Source organism: Zootoca vivipara, chromosome 6, assembly GCF_965207765.1.
Source record: "Zootoca vivipara chromosome 6, rZooViv2.hap1.1, whole genome shotgun sequence".
In the NCBI taxonomy this organism is placed as follows: domain Eukaryota; kingdom Metazoa; phylum Chordata; class Lepidosauria; order Squamata; family Lacertidae; genus Zootoca; species Zootoca vivipara.
In genome coordinates this window covers 34,836,386-34,861,842 of record NC_142589.1, presented here as the reverse complement: position 1 = coordinate 34,861,842, position 25,457 = coordinate 34,836,386, and the positions used below count along the sequence as shown (strand labels likewise).

Sequence of the window (25,457 nt, the reverse complement as noted above, 5' to 3'; positions counted from 1 at the left end):
GGGAGCGCGCCAATGAGAGAGAGAGAGAGGGTGGAGGAGGTTGGCAGATAGGGTGGGGCTAGCTCGGGCTCGCGCCTCTCCGCCAAGTCGGGCACGAGCAAAGCGCGGAAGGAAAGCAAAGCTAATCTCGCTGCTGCAGCAAAGAGGTCAGGTCTCCCTCGGGCATTGAAATTCCGCTCAGGCTGCAGCAGCAAGCGGAAGGCGCCTCTCTCTCGCCTTTGCCTGGGAAGAGGGGTAGAGGCAAGAGAGCGTCTGTTTGCAGCCAAGGAAGAGCTTTTGCATTGGTTTTTTAATAAGAACATACAACAACAAAAATAATAATAAAAAAGCAGTCCTCTGGTATGCTCTTCCAAGAGAGATTGGCAGGTGCCTTCTGTTTCCACCTTCAAATGCTTGTTGAAAACTTTCCCATGCCACCAGGATTATTATTTTATTAGAATTATGGAATTCGAGAGTTGGATGGGACCACAAGGGTCATTCAGTCCAACCCCCTTTTGGGGCAGGAATCATTTTGACCAACGGGCTCGAACCTACCACCTGAGATTAGGAGTCACTTGCTCTGCTGACTGAGCTATCCTTAGTATATTGTTATTATTAATATTGATTTATTAAATAACCATACCCCAATGTGATTTATGAAAAACAGTAAAAACAAACAAACCCAAGAACAATAAATACATTTAGAACAAGGCTACAACTGGAACAGGTAGACACTTGTGGTAAAGACCCATTTATCCAGCTGGGAAACCCTGTGGGACAAAAATGTCTTCATTTGTTTCTGGAAAGTGCAGATAGTGGGGGCCTCTCAAACCAGCTTTAATACAACTAGAAAACTTAAGCCTTAGGAATGTCGTGTGAATTTGAGACAACCATTGCACATGTGTAGATGACTCCTTCATGAATAGGAGTTCCTGGGGCAGGGAAACCAAAAAAAGGTCATGCACATCAGGTGAAGGCCTGCCCACCTCCTCTCTGATGTGTACAACACCACAAACATGGCTTTAAATGTAGAAGAGCAAAAATGACCTCTCTGCATTATAAACCATAAATGTGAATACACCATAAATGCAAATGTCTGACAGGTGGCACAGGCTGTACTGATATAACGTGCTCACGATTTTGCTACTGTGTGGCTGCAATCCCAAGCACACCCAGGGTATGGTCCCAAGCTTAAGGCACAAGAAGCCACCACATAGCTGAAGCTAAGCAGGTGTGGATCTGGTCAGTGACCTGCATGGGGGACTGCCTGGGATCCAAATGTGTGTCAGTAAATAAATAGGGAGACAGCTCCCTTGAACTTAATTGGTCGGCTTCTAAGCAAACATGCTTCCAGTCATGATTTAAAGGTCCTTTCCAGGTGGTTTCAGCAGAGCCTTTTGAGAGGCTCCATAAGATGGGGGACACTTTTTCCATTCCCTATCTTCTCTGGGGCTTATATGCCCCCCAGTCTCCAAGTTCTCTCAACCCAGGGGTATCAAAACTTCTGCAGAACAACAAGGCAACAGTAATTTCAATGAGCCAGATAGGAGGGAAAGCCTGATTCCTGATCTCTGCTGCAACCTAGATGCCAACCGTCATGCTTAGATTATTATGCAGCTGGGTTTCTGTTCCCCTAATGCTTCTCTACCTGCTCTTTGTACTGCCTTGGGATCATAGAGACTAGAAACATTCTAGACCAGCAGGGGGAGATATCTGCATCTGAAACAAAGTGGGAGAATTATACTTCAAGCGATATCTTTAACTCAGCCTAAGAAGGTAAGAACATAAGAGGAGCCTGCTGGGTCAGGTCAATGGCCCATCTAGTCCAGCATCCTGTTTTCACAGTGACCAGCCAGAGGCCTGTGAGAAGCCTGCAAGCAGGACCCGAGTGCAATAAAGTTGTTTTAATTTAATAGAGTATATAATGCAGCCACATAGAATCATAGAGTTGGAAGAGACCACAAGGGCCATCCAGTCCAACCCCCTGCCAAGCAGGAAACACCATCAAAGCATTCTTGACATATGCCTGTCAAGCCTCTGCTCAAACTGCCATTCAGGATTATATAAATCTCACCTCCATTCAGAGTTTACTATAATAATAATAATAATAATAATAATAATAATAATAATAATAATAATTTATTATTTATACCCCGCCCATCTGGCCGGGTTCCCCCAGCCACTCTGGGCGGCTTCCAACAAAACAGAAATTCTAAAATACAGAAATCCATCAAACATTAAAATACAGAAATCCATCAAACATTAAAAGCTTCCCTAAACAGGGCTGCCTTGAGATGCCTTCTAAAGGTCTGGTAATTATTGTTCTCTTTGACCTCTAGTGGGAGGGCATTCCACAGGGTGGGTGCCACTACCGAGAAGGCCCTCTGCCTGGTTCCCTGTAACTTGGCTGCAATGATTTTCTCCTGTCACAATAGTATAGTTATGAGATTGGACGTCTCATACTCATATTCATCTGAATGTCATATTTTGGTTCCCCCTCAGGACAGTAGTTTTTATATCTATAAAGTGGGATTTTGTAGAATGGCACTTCCAGCTGACCTGTTTATTCATCCCTGTTTGTTGGTAGGGAGATTAGATTATGTTTGTGAGAACATGTGTGGATGTTAGCTGATGTTGTGTGTCACCCCAACTAGTGTGTTTTCCCCATCACTTTCCGTATCACGAAAAGTCCAACCTTATGGGGTATGCAGGTTTGTAGGCAAGACCTCTCCGCAGACTATAATTGACCAGAGATTGCTGATATGTGATTGAATCCCACCCTAAAATGTGACAGTCTGGCAAGCGTGTTAAGAAGAGGCAGCTGAAGTGGTCAGACTCTGGCTGCGTGTACACATTAGCAGCTTCAAGCTTCTTTTTGTCTTCAGTTCAAAGCTGGCTTGGAGGTAGGAAACACATCCACATGAAGCAGTTCATTAAACAATTTTAAAACAGGATGCAGGATAGATGTGGATTGTGTTTAATGTCATGTGTACATCGCTCCCCAAATCGGCAGTGGGAGCACATTGGATGCAGAGCGAACATGAGGCTTTGTTAAGTTAAAGGCACTAGCTGGGACTGATAAGTATCTCTTTGCAGGACTAAATAATACAGCAATTACTAACTGGAGATGCTAACAGAAGGCATGCCTTCTCTGCCCCTCCCCTGACCGGGGGTGTGTGTGATGTCATTGTAAGAAAACAACAGACCAGGAGCTGGTTTTGTCTTGAACCTCAGCTGGCCTGAATCCAAAGCTTTGAAGGATCCCCTAGAAATAGTAAGAATGTCGTGGCCCACAGGAGCAATTTTGCATCAGGTTCTAATAGACTTAGTATAAAAACAAATATAACATTTCAAGGGATAAGTTCTGATGTCAAGAGGTTGGGGGAGGGCATCAAGAGCAAAAAAGTTTAGTAACAGGCCAAGGTCTCACACACACACACACACAGCAGTCACGTTCACAGCAAGGAAGCGGTCAAGAAGCTGGAGTAAGGAAATTATTCTAGCAGCTTCCTTCTTCATTCCTGTTAAAAAAAGGCTTGTTGATCACAGTGGGATTTCCTTTGGGGGAAACATGCATAGGGATAGGCCAGCCTTTCCAGAACAAAGACCCACTGCTTCAAATAACTTCTGCAGCAGCTGCGTGAGAATTATAATAAATTCAACTTCTGATAAAGGGCACTGTTTATTGGCCTATTCACTTTCCCTATGAACTACCAGCCATTTATCATACCTTCAGCCTTTTGTTCTTTTGTTGTTGTCAGTATTCCAAGCATTGTTAAGCCTTCTTGTCTCTTGACAATGTGCAAAGGTCGCATTTGGTGCTATTCAGAGTAGACTCACTGACTACTCTCAGGGATATGACTTTCAACGGGTCTTCGTTGAATGGATAAAACCCCTATGTGAACAGTGCAAAAAAACTGATCTAGCATTCAATTCATTATGGAAAAAAAATGGGGGGGGAATGTGTTTAAGGATTGGGCTTAACAGGCTCCTGTACAGTCAAGGGACACCACTGCCCCAGCTTGCGCCAGAGCACATATCCTCTTCCCCCAACTCATGTCACACTTTGTGCTCCAGCCAGAGATTGGTTAGTTGCCATAGCAACCTCTGCACGACATCCAAAGGACAGCTCTAAGAACCATCAGGGTCTACTTAGGCAAATCCCAAGTCGGTGGGTATAATTTTATAGACCCCCCATAAACACATCAGGTCTACTTAGACAAATCCCAAGTCGGTGAATATTTATACACACATACATTATATATGCATGCGTTTCAAAGACTTCCTCCGTCTTTTGCAACACAGACACACACACCCCAACCCATTGCATCACCGCACAGAAATCCCAGCAATGCTTTGCAGAACAGAAAAGACACAGTCGGCTGGAGTAGGCGGTAAGGAAAAGACCACTCGGTTTCAGGGGGGGGGGCGTGTTTCGTAAAGGAGCAGAAGGTGGGAGGCAAAGGGCACCCCCCCCCCGCCTCCTTGTGAGAAAGGGACCAATAGAGTCGCGCCAAACGTAGGTTGAGCTTTCCTTTTTCTTCCTTTCTTCTCCGCCAGGCAGCAAAGGGGTTAAAAGCAGGATCTGCTCTGACTGATCATTTTCAGCGAGGCTGTGCGAGCAGGACCGCATGAGCAACTGCAGCGGCAGCAGCAACCGGCTACATCAGCAGCAAACCTTTTCCTTTCTCTTTCCTTTGGACTTTTACCAAGCGGCTCCTGGGAGCGGATCGGAGCAGCCGCTCTGAATGAGAGGGTCGTCTCCTTGGGGTCCTTTTCAAGTATCTTAAGCCTATATCGGTGAGGGGGAACATTATTGGTATTACTATTAAATTTAAATATATCATTATTCGTCCGGATCCCATCTTTGCATTTGCCCACCATCCCTGGAATCGTGAGAGAGGAGACCCCCGACACCGCCCCACTCTTCATAAAGAAGTTTTTCCTCAACAGAAATGGCAACGAAAATCGACAAAGAGGCGTGCAGAGAAGCGTACAATCTCGTGAGGGACGACGGCACGGATGTCAACTGGTAAGGCGCAGCGTTAGACTTCGGTGAAAATAATAATGACGATTAAAGACCAGTGCAAATATAACAGAGAGACAAAAGAAAGGTATCTGGGGGGGGGAGGGCGAGCGAGCGAGCGAGCGATCTCTAAGCTTAAAAACCCAGCAGTACCACACCCCTTGGCTTAAAGACTGAAGCAGATGCCCGTGGACTTCAGCCTCGCTCCATGTGCCCATATCCTTGACCGGTGGATATAATCACTGGCCAAAAGCATGCAGTTATGATTAATGCCCCAGAGGTTAGCATTAGGCCGCTTATACACTGATGGGGAAGATTGGAAGTTGGGAATCACATTACTCATCCCCCCTCCCTGTGTCTAATGTGTGGTCCATTGTGTATGTGTGTGTGTGTGGGGGGGGTGTTTCATAGAATCAAAATGCAAAGACCTCCAACACATATTTTACGATGCTCTCTCCTCTCCCACTTCTCCAAGGGTGACGTTTAAGTACGAAGGATCCACCATCGTCCCAGGGCACCATGGAGCCGATTATGAGGAGTTTACCAGGCAATGCACAGGTAAGAAGAGGGCAGATGTACTTTCTTCCGAAGATGACCTCATGGGGTTGGGGGTGGGGAAAGGAATACAAAAGGCTGAATGGGAGGTGAGCTGTGGATTGCAAATGGTTTTTACATCCCCCAAATGTCTCATTCCTTCAGGATAGTTTGAATGTCTGGCTTTTTACATGATCTCACCCTGGATGTCTAAGCAGCACAGTGGAATGATCTCATTCAGCTAATCCCTCTTTTGTTTCACCCTTGGCTTAAGTTGGGGAGGGGATTCCTCCCCCCTCCAAGAACAATTTCTCCCTCTCTTCAGGAAATGTTCTTCTTTTCATTGCTGGAGTGTAAATGGTGAGTTCTGTTTTCTAGGGACATCTTTTTCTTGTAGGGGGAAACATCTTAATAATGCAATTAAACTGTAAAGCAGATGGAGTTTTGTTTTAAACACACACACACACACAAACTTCAAACTAATGGTGGCAGCTTTCATGACTTATTTCCATTGGGGACCCCCTCCTCTCTCTCTCTTTTTGGTCTTTTTAAAGTTATAAACTTTCATCTAAGAGCCAGCAATCTTTTGGGAATGGAAAGGCAATGCAGAATCCAAAGTTTGTTTTATTAATTAATTCAGCAATCCACCCATTTTATTTATTGATTTGATTTTTTTTAAAAAAAAAAAATCCTGATCATCCACACACACACACACACACACACACACACACACACACGAGTCTCCCAGAATCTTATGAACCAGTAAAAAGAGAGAGAAAGAGACAGTGGTACACTCAGGCTTACAATCTAAGAAGATATCCTATAAAAGGAAGATAAGTTGGGAAGGAGAAGGAAATAAGCTTTGTTACAAGAGGCTGGTGAATGGTGGGCTTTTTTGTTTGGGCGTGTATTTTTTTTTTGCAGGAGGTTATACCTTCTTGCTTGCATCCCTTGTGTGCTTATAGAGCAGCTCCCTCTGTTGAAAGCACCATCGAAGTCCTAAGCACATATTCCCTCTCTTTGTGCATCTATGATGGAGCTCTGTGTGAATATTTTGTGGTAGTGGTGGGTTCTGGAGCAAGAGAAAGCTCTGAAAATTAAATACACTGCAACTTTTAAAAATAAAAATAATTTCATACATTTATACCCCAACTTCCTGTTACCACGCCTCCATGTAAGCTTATAAAACCAGCATATTGCTGCAGTGCTAAGGAGCAGAGCCCACTAGGTGCAATGGAAGTTCCTTCTGATTAAACATGCATAGGGTTGAACTATTTATAAAATAAACAAGAAACTATTTATAAAAGAAATAAGGAACTGTTTATAAAAGAAATAAAATAGCTTATTTATAAAATATTTATAATATCATTTATTTAATAAAAAAAACAAAAAACCTAAAATCTATCCAGCTACACCATCCAGTAAAAGAAATGGCAGAAGCAACGGGATAGCAGTTAGGATAACACAATTATCTATAAGATGCTCAAGAAACCAACGGATTGTCCGCACTTCTTCTTGTCCTGTGTCTAGAACCTGAGAGGTTTTCTGCTTGTCCCACTGCTTTTCTCCAGGAAAACCGCTCTTTACTGCTGTATCTGAGCAAACATCAATCCGCTGAAAACCCCATTGAGGTTTCCTCCAATTCAGCAGTAAAGAGCAGGTTTTCCTGGAGGAAAGCGCTGGGACAAGCGGAAGTGTAGACGAGCCCTTTGTCAATTTTGAGTTGGCATATAAAAGATAGATTGGTCAATGCTAAATGAATATTTCTGGGCAGCTATTGCATGACCAGAGCACCATATGGAAAAGGCCCTGTCCCTGCTCTTCAGCAGATGTACCTGTATTAATATTAGTGTTATTAATTTGGTTTATTTAATTACTCCAGGGTACCTAGAGTATATAGAAGAGAAGGCAGTCCTTCAGATACCATTTACAGGTAGCTGGAATGTTGGGCCCACAAGATCTTGGGGAAGTGATTCAGACAAGTTGCTTTGTATGCATTTCAGATCAAAAGACTTGTGTCTTAAAATACAGCTGGACGCAGTCTTAGAGAGCGTGTCAACTGCACTTCTATGAACTTTTGGGCCACCTGCTTCCAGGGGGCTTTTTATATATAAATGCAGCCTCACAGCCTTCTGGGCAACCTTCTAAGGGCAACATGCCAGGGGTGGGCGGGGCCAGAGGCAAATGTGAGCACATCAACCAATGAAAATTGTACAGTAGGCTGGTTTCTAGGCACATGCAACACACCCCTCCTTCTCTTCCATCCAAGGAAGCAAGAGACATAATCAGAGTTCAATGACACATTCCACCATGCAGAAGCCAATGGGGGGCCATGACGGGTGTGGCCTGGGGGCATTTCTGAGGATCAGGGAAAGAGGGCTAGTGGGGCACATTCAGCCCCTGAGCACATTCAGCCATGTAATATTGGCTAGATACCAAGACACATTGGACCAGGACCTCTAAAATGGAAAGAAAGAATAATGTCTTGCTTTGCAGAGGAAAGTGAAATTGGAACAGACAGTCCAGAGGATTCCTTATCTAGAGCCCTATGCAAGTGTTCATGTGTGGCTCAGAGTGCTGGGGAGAGAGCAGGTGTGTGCTTGCTAGCTCTGCTCCCCACCTGCTGTTCCAGTCATCCTACACAACTTGGAGGGCAGCGAGCTGAAGCAGGGAACAGCCTGTACTTGCGGAGGCTCCCCCCTACTCATTTTATAGAAGACGGGGGTTCAAAAATGTGCAGGGAGACACCATGAGTGGCAGGAGGCTTCTCCACTGCAGCCGCCCTCCCAACTTGTGAAGGACAACGCGGGTGGAGCCAGAACATTTGTGAACACCAGAATAGGGATTTTGTATCAGTCACATCAATCTGCAAGGAGGAATGAGCTGTTTGGTTTGAGTCACACACATGTACGGTAAGGATCACTGAGTCACAGCATCTTTGATTTGGCTGGGAGGAAACTGATTTGGATTTGCAGGTTGGGCAACAGAGCTAATGTGGTCTTGGGAGCCGCATGGCTCAACTGTGTGCTTCCTTCTACAGCAGGGGTCAGCAACCTAAGGCCCATGGGCAGGAATTCATGGGCATGAGACTTAATGTAGGGCACTTCCAGATTGTGACTTTTTTCAGGTGGGATAGTCAATCACACAGGTGATTTGGGTGGTGTTGCACAAAAAACCTGCTTCCTTTTTTTGGACTGGAAAGTGTGGAATGCAACATTGTCTAACTTCCCTACACACAAATCAGAATGCATATTCAATAAACAGGTTGTCTGGAAGTGACCTGAGGTCCATCAGTTTCAATGGGTCCACTCTGGGTGAAAACTTAGTTGGAATACCACCCATTATTGCAAAAGAAATGTTCACTCTCCAGTGTTCTCTTTTCCAAAGTCTGCACAGAACTTCATATTGCTTGCAGAAGGGGGGAACACTTGCACCATGAAGTAAACTTGCCCACAAAATTATCCCAACCTCCAAGTATTGCATCTTGAGCCTGAACAATTTCCTTATTAACTTCCTCTGTTTATTTGCATTGTGTTTGGCTCTGTGTTTTTTGGGTTTTTTTCCATCTGGGAGGCAGTCAGTGGTTCCTGCTTGTGTTTAGATTTAGAATACCAAAGCAGAAGCAGAATGGCTCAGCAGGAAAGCAGAAAAGATGTGTGTGGCTTTGTCAGAGAATGAATGACTTTGTATGAATCTTTTAGGGAACGGCTTCGTATGCATCTGTTTATTCAGGCAGGCGGTTGGGTTACCCCCTCCCTTCCCCAGCCAATAACCTTTGGAGGGGGTGTCACCCCCTTCTTATGGGGCATCAGTTCACATGAACAGAGACAAACAGCACAACCTTCTCAAGGAGAAGTTGCCTTGCTGTGTGTTTGCTGTGAGGAAATGTTTTTATTCCAAGGCCACATTCATAGAATCATAGAGTTGGAAGAGACCACAAGGGCCATCCAGTCCAACCCCCTGCCAAGCAGGAAACACCATCAAAGCATTCTTGACATATGCCTGTCAAGCCTCTGCTTAAAGACCTCCAAGGAAGGAGACTCCACCACACTCCTTGGTAGCAAATTCCACTGCTGAACAGCTCTTACTGTCAGGAAGTTCTTCCTAATGTTTAGGTGGAATCTTCTTTCTTGTAGTTTGAATCCATTGCTCCGTGTCCGCTTCTCTGGAGCAGCAGAAAACAACCTTTCTCCCTCCTCAATATGACATCCTTTTATATATTTGAACATGGCTATCATTCGATCTAGGTAACCTGCTATGGGCCACATGCTGGTGGTGGGTGGGGCAAGTGGCAAAGTGGGTAGAGTAACAGATGCCAATTTTGCCATGGTGCAGGAGGGTAGTTTCAACACACACTCAACCATGCAGGAGGAGAGATTGGGGAAGTTCCCCATGGCACAGCCAAAAATCATTGGATACTGTCCTGCACCTACTTTACTGTTTTTTTCTTTGGGTGGAATTGGGGTGGTGGTCAAAGTAGGCCCCCAAACTGAAAGTTAGGCACTCCTGGGTCAGGCCATTAGGTATACTTAATGTACTACATGTACTACAATGTACTACAATGAAAAATCATAGGCTCGTAGAGTTGGACGGGACCCTAAGGGACATCTATTCCAACCCCCACAATGCAGGAAGCACAGCTGAAGAGTCCCTGACAGATGGGTAGCCCAGTCCACTGTCAAACAGCTCTTCCTGCCAGCTTTCTAATCCTTAGTTAGAATTTCCTTTCTTGTACAGTACTTTGAATCCATTGGTTCAGGTCCTACCCTCTGGAGCAGCAGAAAACAAGCTTGCTCCATGTGACAGCCCTTTAGATATTTGAAGATGGCTCCTACATTCTCCTTCCCAGAGCATGTTACATCCATGCCTCTCAGATGCACAGCATCTGTCTTTCGGTGGCTTTCAGATGGGTTCCTTCCCCCTCCTCCCCCTAAAAATAAAGGAAATGGCTAGAATGTGTTTGAAGCTAATGTGCAATCAACCCCATCCTGTTTCAAGAACTTCTCTTGCAGGGCCTGGATGGCTCTCTGTGGGCTCTTTGAGCCTTAACTAAGGATTTAATTCAAGGCTTTTGAGCCTGCTCCCTTTGGTCCATGAGGGATGGCATCCCTCCAGAGGCCGCATTAACAACGGCATCCGTGAGCCATCAATCCACTTTGAAACTAGGGAAGGGTGCATTTCAGAAATGCCTGCGATAACCTTCAGTGCCTTTCCATCATCCACTTTTTGTAAAAATAACACTTTAATGTATTTATAATTGAGGTTAAAAATGAGGTCACTAAGTGGGAAAAGATCTGATTTTATAGGGCACATTTGAAAAAAGAGGAGAAAAGAAAGGACAGGGATTATCCACCACTTGACATCTATAGAAGGCATGTTTTCTCGCCAACTTTACTGAGCTATAGCAGATAGTTATGGCTCTATGTTTGAGTGGGAGGTTGGCCTGACTGCAAGGCTCATTTGATTAAAAGCTTTTCAAATGATTGGGAAAAAATCATACTTTTTTTTTAAGTTATCCTGCCACACCTTCCCTCACCTACCTGGGAGTGAGACTCTATTGCCTTGGATCCAGACTAACTTAGTTGACCTTAAGTCAACTCATTGATTTCAGCAAGCACTCAGTCATGTATTACTTAATACTAGGACTTAGGTAAGGTAAAGGGACCCCTGACCATTAGGTCCAGTCGTGACCGACTCTGGGGTTGCGCGCTCATCTCGCATTATTGGCCGAGGGAGCCGGCGTATAGCTTCCAGGTCATGTGGCCAGCATGACAAAGCCGCTTCTGGCAAACCAGAGCAGCACATGGAAACGCCGTTTACCTTCCCACTGTAGTGGTTCCTATTTATCTACTTGCATTTTGACGTGCTTTCGAACTGCTAGGTTGGCAGGAAATACTAGGACTTAGAGACATTCAACTAAGCTGAATGTTGGAAGATTCGAGACAGACAAAAGAAAATACTTCTTCATACAGTGCATAGTTAAATTATGGCATTTGCTCCTATTGGATGTTGTGATGGCCACCGAATTGGATGGCTTTAAAGGGAAGTTGGACAACCTCCTGGGGGATAAGGCTATCAATGGCCATTAGTCATGATTACTGTGTAGTGCCTGCTCTATCAATATATACTCGGAAGCGTGGATGGGAGAGAGTGATAGGCACTTAGGTCCTAGTCATGGGCTTCCCACAGGGGCATCCGGTTGGCTACTGTGAGAACAGAGTGCTGAACTAGGTGGACCATTGGCCTGATCCAGCAGGGCTCTTACTTTATGTTCATAACTTGTCCCATTGAGTTCAATGGGAACTAAGTGTTTTAACTAGATGGGACATTGGAAGAAGCTTCCCATACAGAAGTTTGTTTGTTAATTATTTCATTTCTGTACTGCTCTTCAACAAAGAAAAGTGAAGTGATTCACAAATAATAATATAAAATAGATAAGACACACAACTAAAACCAGCCAAACTAAGAGTAACCCCCCCCCCAAAAAAACACCACCAAGATAATTTCCACTTCATAGACCCTTCAATCAGTCAGCGGTCTTTTTGACTTTCTTAGGTTCTGGATAGCTCAGTTAGTTAGAGAATGATGCTGATAATGGCAAGGTTGCAGGTTTGATCTCCATAAGGGACAGCTGCAGATTTCCTGCATTGTAGGGGGTTGGACTAGATGATCCTCATGGTACCTCCCATGTCTACAATTCTATGATTTCTGCCACACCAGCACAGTGACCCAAAGCCCTGGGTGAAGAGCTGCACCTCCAGCAATACATTGCCACAAAGAGGATGCCACAACCAAGAAAGCCTTTACTTGGGCCACCGCCCTTGGGCACTGCCCAGGGCTGTGACCACAAAGAGGGCTCCCTCCACAGAACTGAACTGGTGGACTGGCAAGTACTGGGAGAGGTGCTGGTCTATCAGTTATGTCACAGATGGGCCAAATCATTTAGGGGATATTCAGCTGCTGCCAGCCAAGTAGGCCAGTTCAGCAGAAGGTCAGGGATATTGCTAGGGTATGGCACATGGGCCCTGGAACTCCTCACACTTCTCTCTCTTTTTTGATTTTAGAAAAAGCTTTGCTTACAGGGCTAAACTTAGTGTCTGTATGTATAAAAGAACCTGTGCAAATTGTATGCAAATTCGTGCCATGGTCCTGTGCCCTCTGGTCTTCTAAGGGCTTAGCGGTGCCCTTGATGCTGGCTCAAGAAGTCCAGCAGACCTCAATCACTCCGAAATGACTAGCTAAAATCTTTGGCTGTGTGGCTTGATGAGGATCCTCTCCCACTCCTAAGGTTTGCAGCGGAAAGCTCTTGGCAGGAGGAAAATATGCAAGGGTTAATGGTTTACTAATCTTCCTCCAACTTCTGCTTTTACTGCCAGCCTCTCTTTTTCATGTTTACTTTAAAGGGTAAGCCTGTAAGAAAGAAAGAAGGAAGAAGAAGAAGCAGCAAGATGAACCCTCCTTATGGCAGTGATTGTGGTTGCGTTTCTCATTGACAGGCTGTTCCTGTCTGCCTGCAAATCATTTCCCACCTCCACCCCCTCCTTTTCTCTCTGCCTTTGCAAAATGCACCTCCCTAGGCTGTCAGGCAGATGCCATTTCACTTGTTCCTCTGCTTCCCCAGTGGCCATCTGGAATTGGGTTTTGATTCTTCGTAAAATGCAAAATCTCTAATTGCAAGGCCTTCTTCTCAGACATGTTGTTGTTTTCACGAACACGCAAACGTAAAGGCACGCACGCACATGCTTTATTTAAAACATTGATTTCTTTGTAAGATTTCTTAACTTGCCTTTGACTACAAGGTCCCAGGGCAGGCTGCAACAATATAAATGTATGCCTGTAAAAATGACTACAGCCCTTCCAAGCAATGGTACAGGATGATACCATATCGGAGGTGGGCAGCTATTTTATGTTTTTACTAGGACCCACCCTCCACCAACCAGAACCAGTGTAAAATAGAGGCTGGTGTGGATGGGAGGTGCATACACTTACAATGAACCATCGATATACTTCTGAACCACCTCTCAGTCCTTTCACACAAAAAGTCCACTCCTGGTTTTCCTCCAACCTTTCTTTTAGCAGTTTGATCTATTAGTACTGTACTAGTTATTGCTTTTGTTAACCTTTTAGAGTGAGAAATGCTTGCCTGATCTTCTGTAAATCACCAGGCCGGCAATCTTAGCTACTCTTGCTTGGCAGTAAGCCCCATTTAACATAGTGGCACTTACTTCCAAGTAAACCACCTTAAGACGGCACTATATGTTTTTCTCTGTCCTTGCACTAGAACAGGGGTAGCCCATCTGATGTCCTCCAGATATTGGGCTCCAACTTGTACCAGGCAGCATAACCAGTGTTCAGGGATTATGGGAACTGTAGTCCAGAGGGCACCACATTGGCTACATCTTATTGGAATAAATCATGATTCTGGGTGGTTGAGAATTGACCTGCCCAATCAGGAAACCAGTTTGGTGGTGGTGGGGAAAATGCCACCTACTGATAAGTGAGCGATGAACTTTGGAAGAGCTGATTAAGTTGTGTGTATTTTAGGCGTGAATTGCATGGTTACTCGCTCATGTGCAAAGCAGCCCCATTGGTGCCCCAAAGAGTGCTTAGATGTCACTAGTCTGCAATCCTCAATACATCTGCTAGGGACTAAGTAAGCCTCATTGGGCGACTTACTTCTGAGCAAAGACACATTGCCCTGTAAGTCTCCTGGTCACATCACCACCATACATTTAAAGTGCATGGCTTCCTTGAAAGAATCACGGGAACTATAGTTTGTTAAGTGAATTGTAGCTCTGTGAGGAGTGTGTGGATGTGAACAACGCCTGCTCATTAGTAGCAAAAGAGCCTTTTGTTGATGATTCTTGGGGCTGATCCACACACCCCAAACATTTAAAGCACAACCAACACCTAACCCACCTTGCAGGTTTGTTGTGTGATTATTATTATTATTATAAAAAAACACTTCTAAAAGGAATCGGTGAGGAGTGTCTTCTATGGCTGCAGTCACACAGCAAGTCCCCCCCCCATTTTCACAATGTTTCCCTAATTTGAGCTCCCCCAAATTCCAGAAACACAGTAGCATATCGTGCTAGTTTAATGCTCATTTCTGTGCTGTTTGTTCCCAGATAAAATCTGTGTGCAAAGAACACATAAATGAGTGCTAAACTCATGCTATATTTCGCTATGTTGCTAGATGTCCCCATTATGTTCTCTGGAATCTCAAAGAGAATGAGGAAATTCAGAGTTACTGTAGGTAAACATCTTGAAAAGTGAATACTGTAAACTGCTGTGGGAAGGTAGCCTGCTTTGGGTCCATTCATCCTGGCATTATCTGTGAGACTTCCCATTTTTTGTTTATTTTGAACCTCAGCAATGTATTTTCAGCTACAGGGCAAGGAAAGTGGCTTACCTCCCCACACCCCGCCTGCTTTTTTTCTTTTTCTTTTGCATGATGACAGTGGCGTTTCCTCCTTCAAAGGGAAGTTGCTTGCATTTTGTTGCAAGCATTGCAGAAATGCCAGCCAACTGTGGAAGAGTGAATTAAACTCCTTTAAGGGCTGGTGGGGAGGAGGCTAGTACAGGGTGGGGGGGCAGGTGGGGGGGGGAGAGGCTTCCATTAGGAATTTAGAGTGAGTTTAAGAAGGTTTCTCTAAATGAATTTGAACTGTAAGTGATGAAATTTAAACACGTCATTGTGAATGACAAGTGCCGCCGCTGGCATGGCGCCTGCGTGTCTTTGGTAAATGAGCGTACAAAGTCAAAAGTCCTTTAGTGAAACGGTAGGTATACATTTCGGGAATACCCAGGTATATATGTATTTTGTTTTTCTAGCTTGATCAAAATTATTTATTCTTTCATAACAGGTAGATAGTTAAGAGCTTAGGTGGTTTCAGCTTTGGGCACCTGCCCCCCCTGAATTTGGTGCCTGGGTGCCCTGCACCCCTTTCCCCCCTGGGCAAAGACGGCCCTGACATCATGTACTGTATTCAGATGGTGTCAGAGCCACAAAACAGATCCCCCAAAGAGGAACTTAGCACTTTGATAGATTCATAGAGCAATAGGCAATCCTTAAGGAAGGGATGGGGAATCTGTGGCCTGTTGGACTCCAGCTCCCATCATCCCAGGCTGTTGGCTATGTTGGCTGGGGCTGATGGAAGTTGGAGTCTGACATCTGGAGGGCCACAGGTCCCCCACCCCATCCCTGCCTTAAGGTATCCTGGGTCCAGGCTCGTTGCGTTTGCAAGCTGTTTGGTTACACATTCTTCAGCTAGTCTTATTTTACTCCACCAGCTTTGTAACCTTTCTTTCGTTTTTTTCCTCCCCATCCAGATGACATTCGGTTGTTTGGCTTCGTCCGATTCACCACTGGCGATGCCATGAGCAAGAGAGTCAAGTTTGCCCTGATCACATGGATCGGTGAGAGTGTTAGTGGTTTGCAGAGAGCCAAAACTGGGACGGACAAGACTTTGGTTAAAGAAGTAGTACAGGCAAGTTTAACTATTACTAATATTACTCATTATATTGTTGTGTTTCTATACTGTAAAACACCCTGTGAGCCTTGGATGAAGGGGGTGGTATATAAATTTAACAAATAATAAAAATAAAAAGAGTAGTAGTAGTAGTAGTATCCCTACTCGTGTGCCTTTCACAGCAGCCTGTATTTACATATGTGTAAGGGGGTACATTTGCATGAACATCCTCATGCATGACCTACATATTAACCTTGATGTGTCTCTGAGTAAATTGCAAGGTAACCAGGCCTCCCTCTTTCTTTACCACTGAGTCATGCCCTTTTGATTTGAGAAGACTGGAAACACCCCAGATAATTTTATCTGACTGTGTGCAGGCTCCGAGGGCTGTGCTTTCAGTCCAAACTAATTAACAAGCGAGCAGCTTTTAATAGTTAACTAGGATATAGGAACGGCCTCCTGTTTGACGTTGGACGGAAACAGGAAAACAGTGGTGTGTGCGCCTAATCCTTTCCTGATGGGAGTTCATCCACCCACAGAATCAGCTGCAGTTGCTAATAAGCACAAGACAACTGGTCATTATTTCTTTTAAACACATCAGGGGCAACTTTCAGCCAAAGCTTCCAATGTTTTGGAATTAACAGTATATGTTTGTAAACGACCCTTGTGAAGGGAGGTAAAGAAACTTAATATATATATATATATTTCCCCAAAAAAACAACAGAGGCATTAAATACCCCAATCATTTAAAAGAAAGTAAAATCAAGTGTAACAATAAAGCAACAATATGACTAAAGTGAAACCAGTTGCAAAACAGCAAACTGTAGCAATAAAACAAGAAACCACCATAGTATCTGTTAAAAGTCTGGAGCAATAAACATGTACAGTACAGTGGTCAGGGCCGGCTCTAGGTATAGTCCCGGTGGCGCTGGGTGCTAGGGCACCGGGCCGGCAGGCAGGGCGCCACGCGGAAGCCGTGCTGCGCACTGCGAGGGCAAGGGCGCCGGAGCGATCTCCGTGCCTCAGCGCCAGGGCACCCGACCTGCTTGAGACTGCCCTGACAGTGGTACCTCTAGTTACGGACTCTATCCTTTCCAGAGTGCTGTTCGCACCCTGAAAAGTCTGCAACTAGAGTGCCACTTCTGCGCATGAGCATGGCGTGAGAGAGTGCTTCAGTGCATGCACACACTGGGAAACCCAGAAGTATACACTTCCGGGTTTGCCACGTTCGTATCCTGAAAAAACGCAACCGGAGACTGACGTAACAAGAGGTATGACTGTAAGGGGAAGGGCTGTAGCTGAGTGGTTAGAGCACCTGCTTTTCATGCAAAAGGTCCCAGTTTCGGTACTCAGCATCTCCCAGTAGGGCTGGCAGAAACCCTCTTCCCATCTGAAACCCTGGAGAGCTACTGTCTGTCAGTACTGAACTAGATGAAGTCTGTCTCTGTATCAGGCAGCTTCCTATGCTCCTATTCTCCAGTTAGTGCTGAAAAGTTCTCAAGAGTCAGTGCTGGTTGAGGGTCCCTGTAAAGAACATTCCACAGCCAGGGCATCACCACTGACAAGGCCCTGTCTCCATTTTCCACTCAACTACTTATGGGACCAGCGGTAAAAACATAATGCGATATCTTAAGGGCCCTTCAGCAACTTCAGCCAAAAAGCTGCAGAGTGCCCAAGAACTTGTATTTATTTATTTGGAATAGTCAAAGCATACCCCCCCAATGGAAATCTGCCTAGAGAAGGAACGGGGGAACCTCTTTTAGCCCAAAGGGCAACCTTCCAGGAGGTGCATGTCAGTGGTGGATGAGGGCAGAAGAAAAGTAGGCGCAGCGATGGGGTGCAGCGATCATCTGGCCAGCAGACGATATTCCAGCCATGCAAAAGCCACAGGTTTCTACACATTTGATGCCACCCACTTTTGCTACTGGTAATGCCACCAGAGCTTGTTTTACATAGCTGTTGTTTCAACGGAATGCAGGAAACAGAGGAAGTCCAGCGAAGCTGTGCTTGTATACACAGGACAGACCCCTTTCTCATTCAGAATGTGGCATTTGCACATGTTCTTAAACATGTTCTAAAACAAGACCTCAAGATTAAGGAACCACGGGGTCCCTTAGCAATTCTGATTCATTGCAGCAGTCAATGGATCAAATGAGAACTTCGGACGGAACATTTGCTGTCGGCTTCTCCACTTCATTACACAGACTTTGCCTGCTGCTGCAGTTGTCTTTGTGAAGCGATTCAGGTTGTTGCTGCGTCCCGGCCTCCTGGCCTAAAATAAATGGCCATGCTTGTTTGTGGTGCCCATACGCTCTGGAACAAACACAAAGGCGGCAATTCATTCCTGGGGCACAGCCGAGGTCAGGATGGGAGGACAGAGAGGTGGGGGCAGAGAGGCGAGCTGAGAGGCTCTTGTCCTCAGAATGCGTGTCTCATGCCTGGAATTTAAGAGGAGCTAGAAACAACGTCTGTGCATCAAACAGAGGGGAAGGATTTCACCAGAATATGTGAGCGATGGTCCAGGGAAACTGACATGACCATCCTGCCTGGTGTCCTTGTAGCTTCTGATGCTCCAATGAGCATGAGTACGGAGCCCTGCTGGATCCAATCAAGTGTCCCAAGTAGTCCCACATGCTAGTCAACCAGACGTCTCTGGCAGGGCTTGTAGGCAAGAAACTACATTACATGCAGCAAGGTCAGAAAGAGGCAAGGGCCATAGCTCAGTGGTAGAGCATCTGCTTTGTGTGCAGAAGGTCCCAGGTTCAATCCCTGGCATCCCCAGGTAGGGCAGGGAGACATCCCTGTCTGAAACCCTGGAGAGTCACTGCTAGTCAGTGTAGACAAGTGTCACAAGTCCTGTGAGGACATTGTGGTGGTTGGAGGTCCAGATGAGGAAAAGTGGCAGGAGATGAAACAATGTTTTAATCAGGCACTGAAAAACAACATATTGTACAACTGCTTATGAGATTTTTTTTTAAAAAAAAGCTGAGCAGTTTATTTATAAGAAAATAAATAATAAATACTAGGATACGGATTTAACTGGATCCAGGAACTCATCAGGCCACATCGGCAAGGGAAGGGCATTTTTCATCCCAATATCAGAGTTGCAGTCCAGCAACACCATAGGAAAATAGGAAGCTGCCTTATACCAGATCAGACCATTGGTCCCTCTGGCTTAGTATGGTCTACACCAGGGGTTGGCAACCTGCGGCCCATGGGGGTCGTTTAAATGGCCCACATTCGGCTGCCCCCGAACCGAGCCGCCTGCTCAGCGAGTCCCCACGTGCTGCCCTAAACTAGTGGAGCGGGGACTTGCTTCCGCGGTGCCGGAAATCGTGTCTGCGCATATGCGATCTGGCCCACGGAGCAATCTCTGTGGGAGTGAACCGGCCCAGGCAAGGTAAACCTTGCCGATCTCTGGTCTACACTGACTGGCAGCAGCTCTCCAGGGTTTCAGGCAAGGGACACTCCTAGCTCTATCTGGAGATGGCAGGGATTGGACCTGGGACCTTTTGCATGCAATGCACATTCCTTGCCACTGAGTTAAGGATAGGGGTGGGGACCCTTACCCTAATCTCAGGCACAGAACGATTCCTATCACTGACTGAATCGCTTGCACCGCCTCCCTCGATGAGCCTCATGCTTTGCTTTTGTCTCTTGCAGAATTTTGCCAAAGAGTTTGTGATCAGTGACCACAAGGAGCTGGATGAGGATTATATCAAGAGCGAGCTGAAGAAAGCTGGGGGTGCCAATTACGATGCGCAGGCAGAGTAATGGGGGTGGGGGAAATGCACTGTGCCTCTCACAGCCACCTGCCTGCATCCAGAAGGGGAGGGAGGGGGGAAAAGCACAATGTATCTTCAAAATCAACACCGGGAGATGAACGGAGGCCAAGTGGGAGGACCAACCTCCTTCGTCTTCTGCACCTTCAGAGTCCCTTCCTGCCTCCCAAAGTGGACATTGATTTTTCATTCCATCCAGTGAAACATCTCCTTCATACATGGATCTCTCCTTTTTACATTATTGGGTTGTTGTTTTTTAAAAAAGAAATTATTATTATTATTATTGCTTATCTTTTGCTTTTAACAAATGCTACATGGGTACTGGGCTCCATAATACATTGCCTCTGCGACTTTCTTGACAATAGAGCATGTTGACATGTTCCAGTCTCAATATTTTGGCAGATCTGTTGTTGCTCTGGGAAGCCTGCAGTTGCAGCATAGGGGAGAAATATGCATTTTTAGTGAATCCGCACTCGACCTTCCAACTCCCGGACGGAAGTGTTCCCAGGAGCAGTGCATGCAGTTAGTTAGGCACAGTCTGATCACATGCACACTTACTCGGAAGTAAATATCATTGTGTTCAATGGGACTTGCAGTGCAATTCTATAATCATCTGCTCAGAAGTAAGTCCCAATGTGTTCAGTGGGGCTTACTCTTAGGAAAGTAGAATTGTAGAGTTGGAAGGAACCCTGAGGATCATCTAGTCCAATCCCCTGCAGTGCAGGAATATGCAGCTGTCCCATACAGGGATCAAACTTGCAACCTTTCCATTAGCAGCACAAAATCCTAAGCAGCAAAGTAGATATAGGCAGCGATTCTAAGCAAACTTTTATGGGGAGTAAGCTCTAGTGAAATCAGGGGGACTTCGGTTCCATCTGTACAATTGCACTGTTACTCCCAATTAAGGGTGAATACAATTGCAGTCTTTACTGTCCTATATTGAGCATGTTCTACTGAGTTCAGTGGGTTGTACTCCCAAGCAAGTTTGCAAACGGTCGCAACCTTACAGCACAAACCTAAGCATGTTTATTCAAAAGTAACTTCCTCTGAATTCAAGAGGACTTATTCCTAAATCAGTGTGCATAGGACCTTAGCTTTAGGCAGCAATCCTATGCACACTTAATTTACCTGGGAGAAAGCCCCACGACACAGTGGGACTTCCTTTGGGATAAACAAGCATAGGCTTGTGCTATTAGCAAGTTTTTTTTTAAGTACATTTTGTTCCCCAAGTCTGAGATCAACTCAATCCAATGCCAGTCAAAATCACACGTTGAATCGAAATATCCAGAAGTGTTGAGTTCTAGTCATGAGAAAACATAATCTATATTTCAGCTTTCAAAGGAACAAGAAGAAATATAATTTGCCTTAACAAAATTGCTTGGCTCTGTGCTATATATGGGTTCTCCCTCTCTTTTAAACAAAGTGCTTTGTTTTTATTGGATTTTTTTTAAAGGTTTGCTATAATAGCAGTAAACAAGGAAGAAGTAAAATATCTCCTCTTTTGATTGTACTGTTTTGTATGTGTGTGTGTGTGTGTGTTAATTATGCATTTGCATTTTGGATACTGTTGCTAAGACAAAATATGCAATGGCATTGCCAACATTTGTTTGAAGGTGCCACTCTGTTTAAGTGTTGCAAGCCACCCTGATCTCTGAGTGGTGGAAGATTCCAGGGGGCTCCAGAGTTTGTGTTTTCTTTGGAATGAGGGACAGCGCAGACTGGTGTCTTTATGATACTGTATATGGTTTATTTACACATTTATACAACCTGGGAGTAAATACCAATGAATTCAATGGAAACTTTTCCAAAGCTATGATAGTCTCTTGCAGCAAAAACAACAATGCACCTTGTGGCACCTGGAAGATGAAGAAATTTACCTTTTCGTTTGTTAGTCTTTTAGGTTCCACACGTTTGGTTGAATTCGATAGGACTCACTTCCAAGTAGGAATGCATAGGATGATTTTTATCAAGAATAGGGAATCCTTTTCTACTCGAGAGCCACGTTTCCAGCTAGGCAACTTTCTGAGGGGTGCTTGCAGTTGTGAGTGGGACCAGCAGCAAAAGTGGGTGGGAAAACGAAAGGTAAATTTTAACTTTGTATAGTCAACTGGTTTCTACACACCCTCAACCCTGCCTTCCATTTAGACAAGCAAGAGGCGTTAATGAGAGTTCAGGGTCTCATACAAGCCAGGCAAAAACACTTGCGGGGCCAAGCAGAGCCAGTGTGGGGCAAGGGTGTGTGGCCTGGGAAGAGGTCTGAGAGCCCAGTCAAGAGGCCAGGTGGGCCAGATTCAGCCCCTTGTTCCTCATTCATGAAACAAACCATAGAGCTTTAGAGACACTTCTTTCTCTTTCTCTCTCTCTCTCTGAATTCTTATAATCCCTAAGTAGTAACCAGAGAAAGAAGTTAGGAACCACATCAATGCAGTTCTGGAAAGAGATTCTTCTGGGTTATTTCCCCCCTTTTTTGCCTTCCATCCATAAGGTGTACCCAGTGAGGTTGTGTCATCTGTGGCATAAAGCAATGAAAGCAGCAAAAACAAGAAAAAGGAGGAGGGAGACCCATGCCCTTGAGAACTGTGGGTTGGGGACTTGGGAAAGGGGGAACAATCAAGAGGCGGGGAGCATTGGAAGGACAATTGAAGTGATGAGTTTACCCTCCTTTGGGTCACTATCTTTTTGCAAAGTTTCATCAGAACCCTATGTATGTTCAACTCAGAACTAAGTCTTCCAGGACTTCTTCACAAGTGCATTATTACTGCTGCCTTTACCTCATTCACACAACAGCCTTTCAAGGTTGACCACTGATGTGTCCCTTTCAGAGTCAGCCAAACGACATCTGCTCTCATCCATGGGCAGCCTTACGCCCGCAAGAGTTTTCATGGGCCCTCAGGTGCCATGTGTACTCTAGGGCTCCTTTCTTCAAGGAATTAAATGCTGGAGGGAGGAGCTGGAGGGACCCCTGTGTGCCTGGCTGCTGAGATGCCTCGCTTCCTGTGGTTCCTCTTGCTAAGCATCTCTGTGCCAGCACACCATGAACTCATCAGGGCAACTCATCTGGTGTTCAAGGATGCTGAGCAGATGCCTGGCCATTGTATGAACTGAGAAAAGGGATTGGCTGTATACACACTACTTTTAAAGCACATCTTCACCCCACCCTCCAAAAGAAAAATAATAATCCTGAAAAGTTTCTAGTTTGTGAAGGGTGCTGGTAATTGAAGCTCTGTGAACGTAAACTACATTTCTCAGGGGGAGATGTGATTTAACTGTATGGTGTATATGCAGCCTTTGATTCCCATCCCCAATGGGATTCTTTTTAAAAAGAATAAATTAATGCTTGGAAAAGGATTGGAGAGGAGACACTTTCTCAACCTTTGCAATTGGCTGCCCTAGCAGAGGTGTTCCTAGTGCTAAAAAACCCCACAACAACCCACCATGATTCTGCATAAAATGTGCATCTATTACTACATTTGTATCCCTCCTTTTCTTTCAGGGAAGCTCAAAGTTGCATAGATTGTTCTCCCAACAACCCCATGAGGTAGGTTAGGCTGAGAGGCAGTGACTGGCCCACAGTGACCCAGTGAGCTTCACAGCAGAGTGGGGGTTTGAACCCTGGTCTCCCAGGTCATCGTCCAATACTCTAACCACTACACCACATTATGTGAAATCCAGCATCGCCTGAGCTCTGCACGTGCGGCTTTCTCCCGATTAAAGTGCAGAGTGTTTGAGGACCGGGACATTCGCAGGGAAACCAAAATGCTTTTTTACAAAGCTATTGTACTACCAACCTTACTACGGTATATGCTTGTGAAACATGGACCATTTATAAATGCCATCTCCAACTCCTCGAAAGATTCCACCAACTGTGTCTGAATTTTTTTACACATCACTTGGGTAGACATGTGAACGAAAATCAGTGTACTGGAAGAAGCAAAGATCACCAGTGTTGAAGCAATGATTCTTCAACATCAACTTCGTTGGACTGGTCATGCTGTGTGGATGTCTGATGATCGTCTTCCAAAGCAACTACTCTATTCCCAACTTTAAAATGGAAAGCGTAATGCTGGTGGTCAACAAAAGAGGTTTAAAGACTGTCTCAAAGCAAATCTTAAAAAATGTAGTATAAACACTGACAACTGGGAAACACTGGCCTGTGAGAGCTCCAGTTGGAGAACAGCCTTTACCAAAGGTGTCATGGGCTTTGAAGACACTCATACTTAGGATGCAAGGGACAAACGTGCTAAGAGGAAGGCATGCTTGGCAAATCCACACTGTGATCAACTCCAGCCTGGAAACCAATGTCCCCACTGTGGAAGGATGTGTGGGTCCAGAATTGGCCTCCACAGTCACTTACGGACTCATTGTTAAAACCGTGTTTATGGAAGACAATCTTACTCAGCTACGAGTGATCGCCAAAGAGAGAGAGAAGATGTATGGAATCAAACTTAGGCCAACTTTCAGAGCAAATAACTGAGGTCCTAACCTCATTCACCTGGGTGTAAGCCCCAGTGGGTTCACTAGAACTTCAGGGCCCTCTGAAAGGTTTTTGCAACATGATGTTGACCCAATAACACTGCATTAGCAGTGGATTTATTCTGCTTTAGTTTGTTCTGCCATGCTTTCCCACAGTTCTGCTGCCCAGAGGGGCTGTAACGCAAGAAAAGTGAGATGAAAATAAACCAGAACATTTGTTGTCCCACAAATTTACAGGATTTCACCACAAAGTTGCAGGAAATTCACAGACTGGAAATGAAGCAGGGTGACTACCCAAAAACCTTTGCAGGCACAAGTAATATTTAAAGCAGGATCATGTGTGACTTCTGATAGCATCAAGGGCACTAATCCTCAGTCCTGGAGGTGGCCTAGCATATAGGCAGGGAGCTGCCCTATACTGAATCAGACCATTGGCCCATGGGAGTCTTTCTTAGCCCTACCTGGAGATGCTGGGGATTGAACCCGGGACCTTCTACATGCAAAACATGGCCTTTACCACTGAGCCTGTCCCCCTACTTGTGACTAGGCATGGTTAGGATGGTGCTGTAGGTTCTTTAAAAAAAGAAAAGAAATGCCAGGAAATCAGGGGCCCTGTGCAGAAGGCTACCTGCTAACACTTTGCCCTATGATTCTCAGGTTTTGGCTGAAGACTCCTTGCAATCTATGGAATAACAGCCCCTGACCCACATACAGCTTTTTCGACACCCTGGAGACTGGGAACACATTAAGCTGGATTAATGGTTGGTGCCAAGGCAGGACATAGCACATTGGAACCCCATGGAGATGCTCCTAATCTTTTCTCCTCTTAAGCTTCAAGGGTACTTAACATCCAAGTAGGTGGGTGGCAATTCCTTGGTATTATTCTATTTGCTCTGGCTGCTTTTCAAGGCTCCAGTTAATTCTACTGGAGCCTTTACCCAGATCACCTGGAAAGCAGTGTGTGTGTGTGTGTGTGTGTTGTTGTATACTGACAAATTCAAGAGTGCAGGGTCCCTTCATGATATTCACAGTCACCCTCCCCCCTCACAGCCCCTTTCCAAGGATATACAACCCTCTAAGATCACACAATAATCTTATAATTGTGCAAGAATAAAAATTAGGGGTGCATTGCAGCAATCATTTCAGATCTCCACGCCTTGGCTTTCAGCTAGATCTATTTTCTATGCACGT

At 45.2% G+C, this 25,457-nt stretch overlaps 1 protein-coding gene and 1 non-coding gene across 2 annotated transcripts; both read left to right on the top strand.

Moving 5' to 3' along the window:
* Positions 1-4,594: 4,594 nt before the first annotated feature.
* On the top strand, positions 4,595-21,303 carry COTL1 (coactosin like F-actin binding protein 1). The gene is made up of 4 exons (XM_060276056.2): positions 4,595-5,011; positions 5,481-5,563; positions 15,872-16,029; positions 19,675-21,303. The coding sequence occupies exons 1-4, from the start codon at positions 4,935-4,937 to the stop codon at positions 19,783-19,785; spliced, it is 429 nt and encodes a 142-aa protein (XP_060132039.1). The 5' UTR covers positions 4,595-4,934; the 3' UTR covers positions 19,786-21,303.
* TRNAT-UGU (transfer RNA threonine (anticodon UGU)) lies at positions 18,722-18,792 on the top strand. The gene has a single exon. It is a non-coding gene; the product is annotated as a tRNA-Thr (tRNA).
* Positions 21,304-25,457: the final 4,154 nt, after the last annotated feature.

What these genes read in the sequence shown, in the direction of transcription:
- COTL1 (XM_060276056.2), top strand. Translation starts at nt 4,935, where the DNA reads ATGGCAACGAAAATCGACAAAGAGGCGTGCAGAGAAGCGTACAATCTC. An exon ending in GACGGCACGGATGTCAACTG is followed by an intron (nt 5,012 to 5,480) that starts GTAAGGCGCAGC and finishes CACTTCTCCAAG; the next exon opens with GGTGACGTTTAAGTACGAAG. An exon ending in GTTTACCAGGCAATGCACAG is followed by an intron (nt 5,564 to 15,871) that starts GTAAGAAGAGGG and finishes CTCCCCATCCAG; the next exon opens with ATGACATTCGGTTGTTTGGC.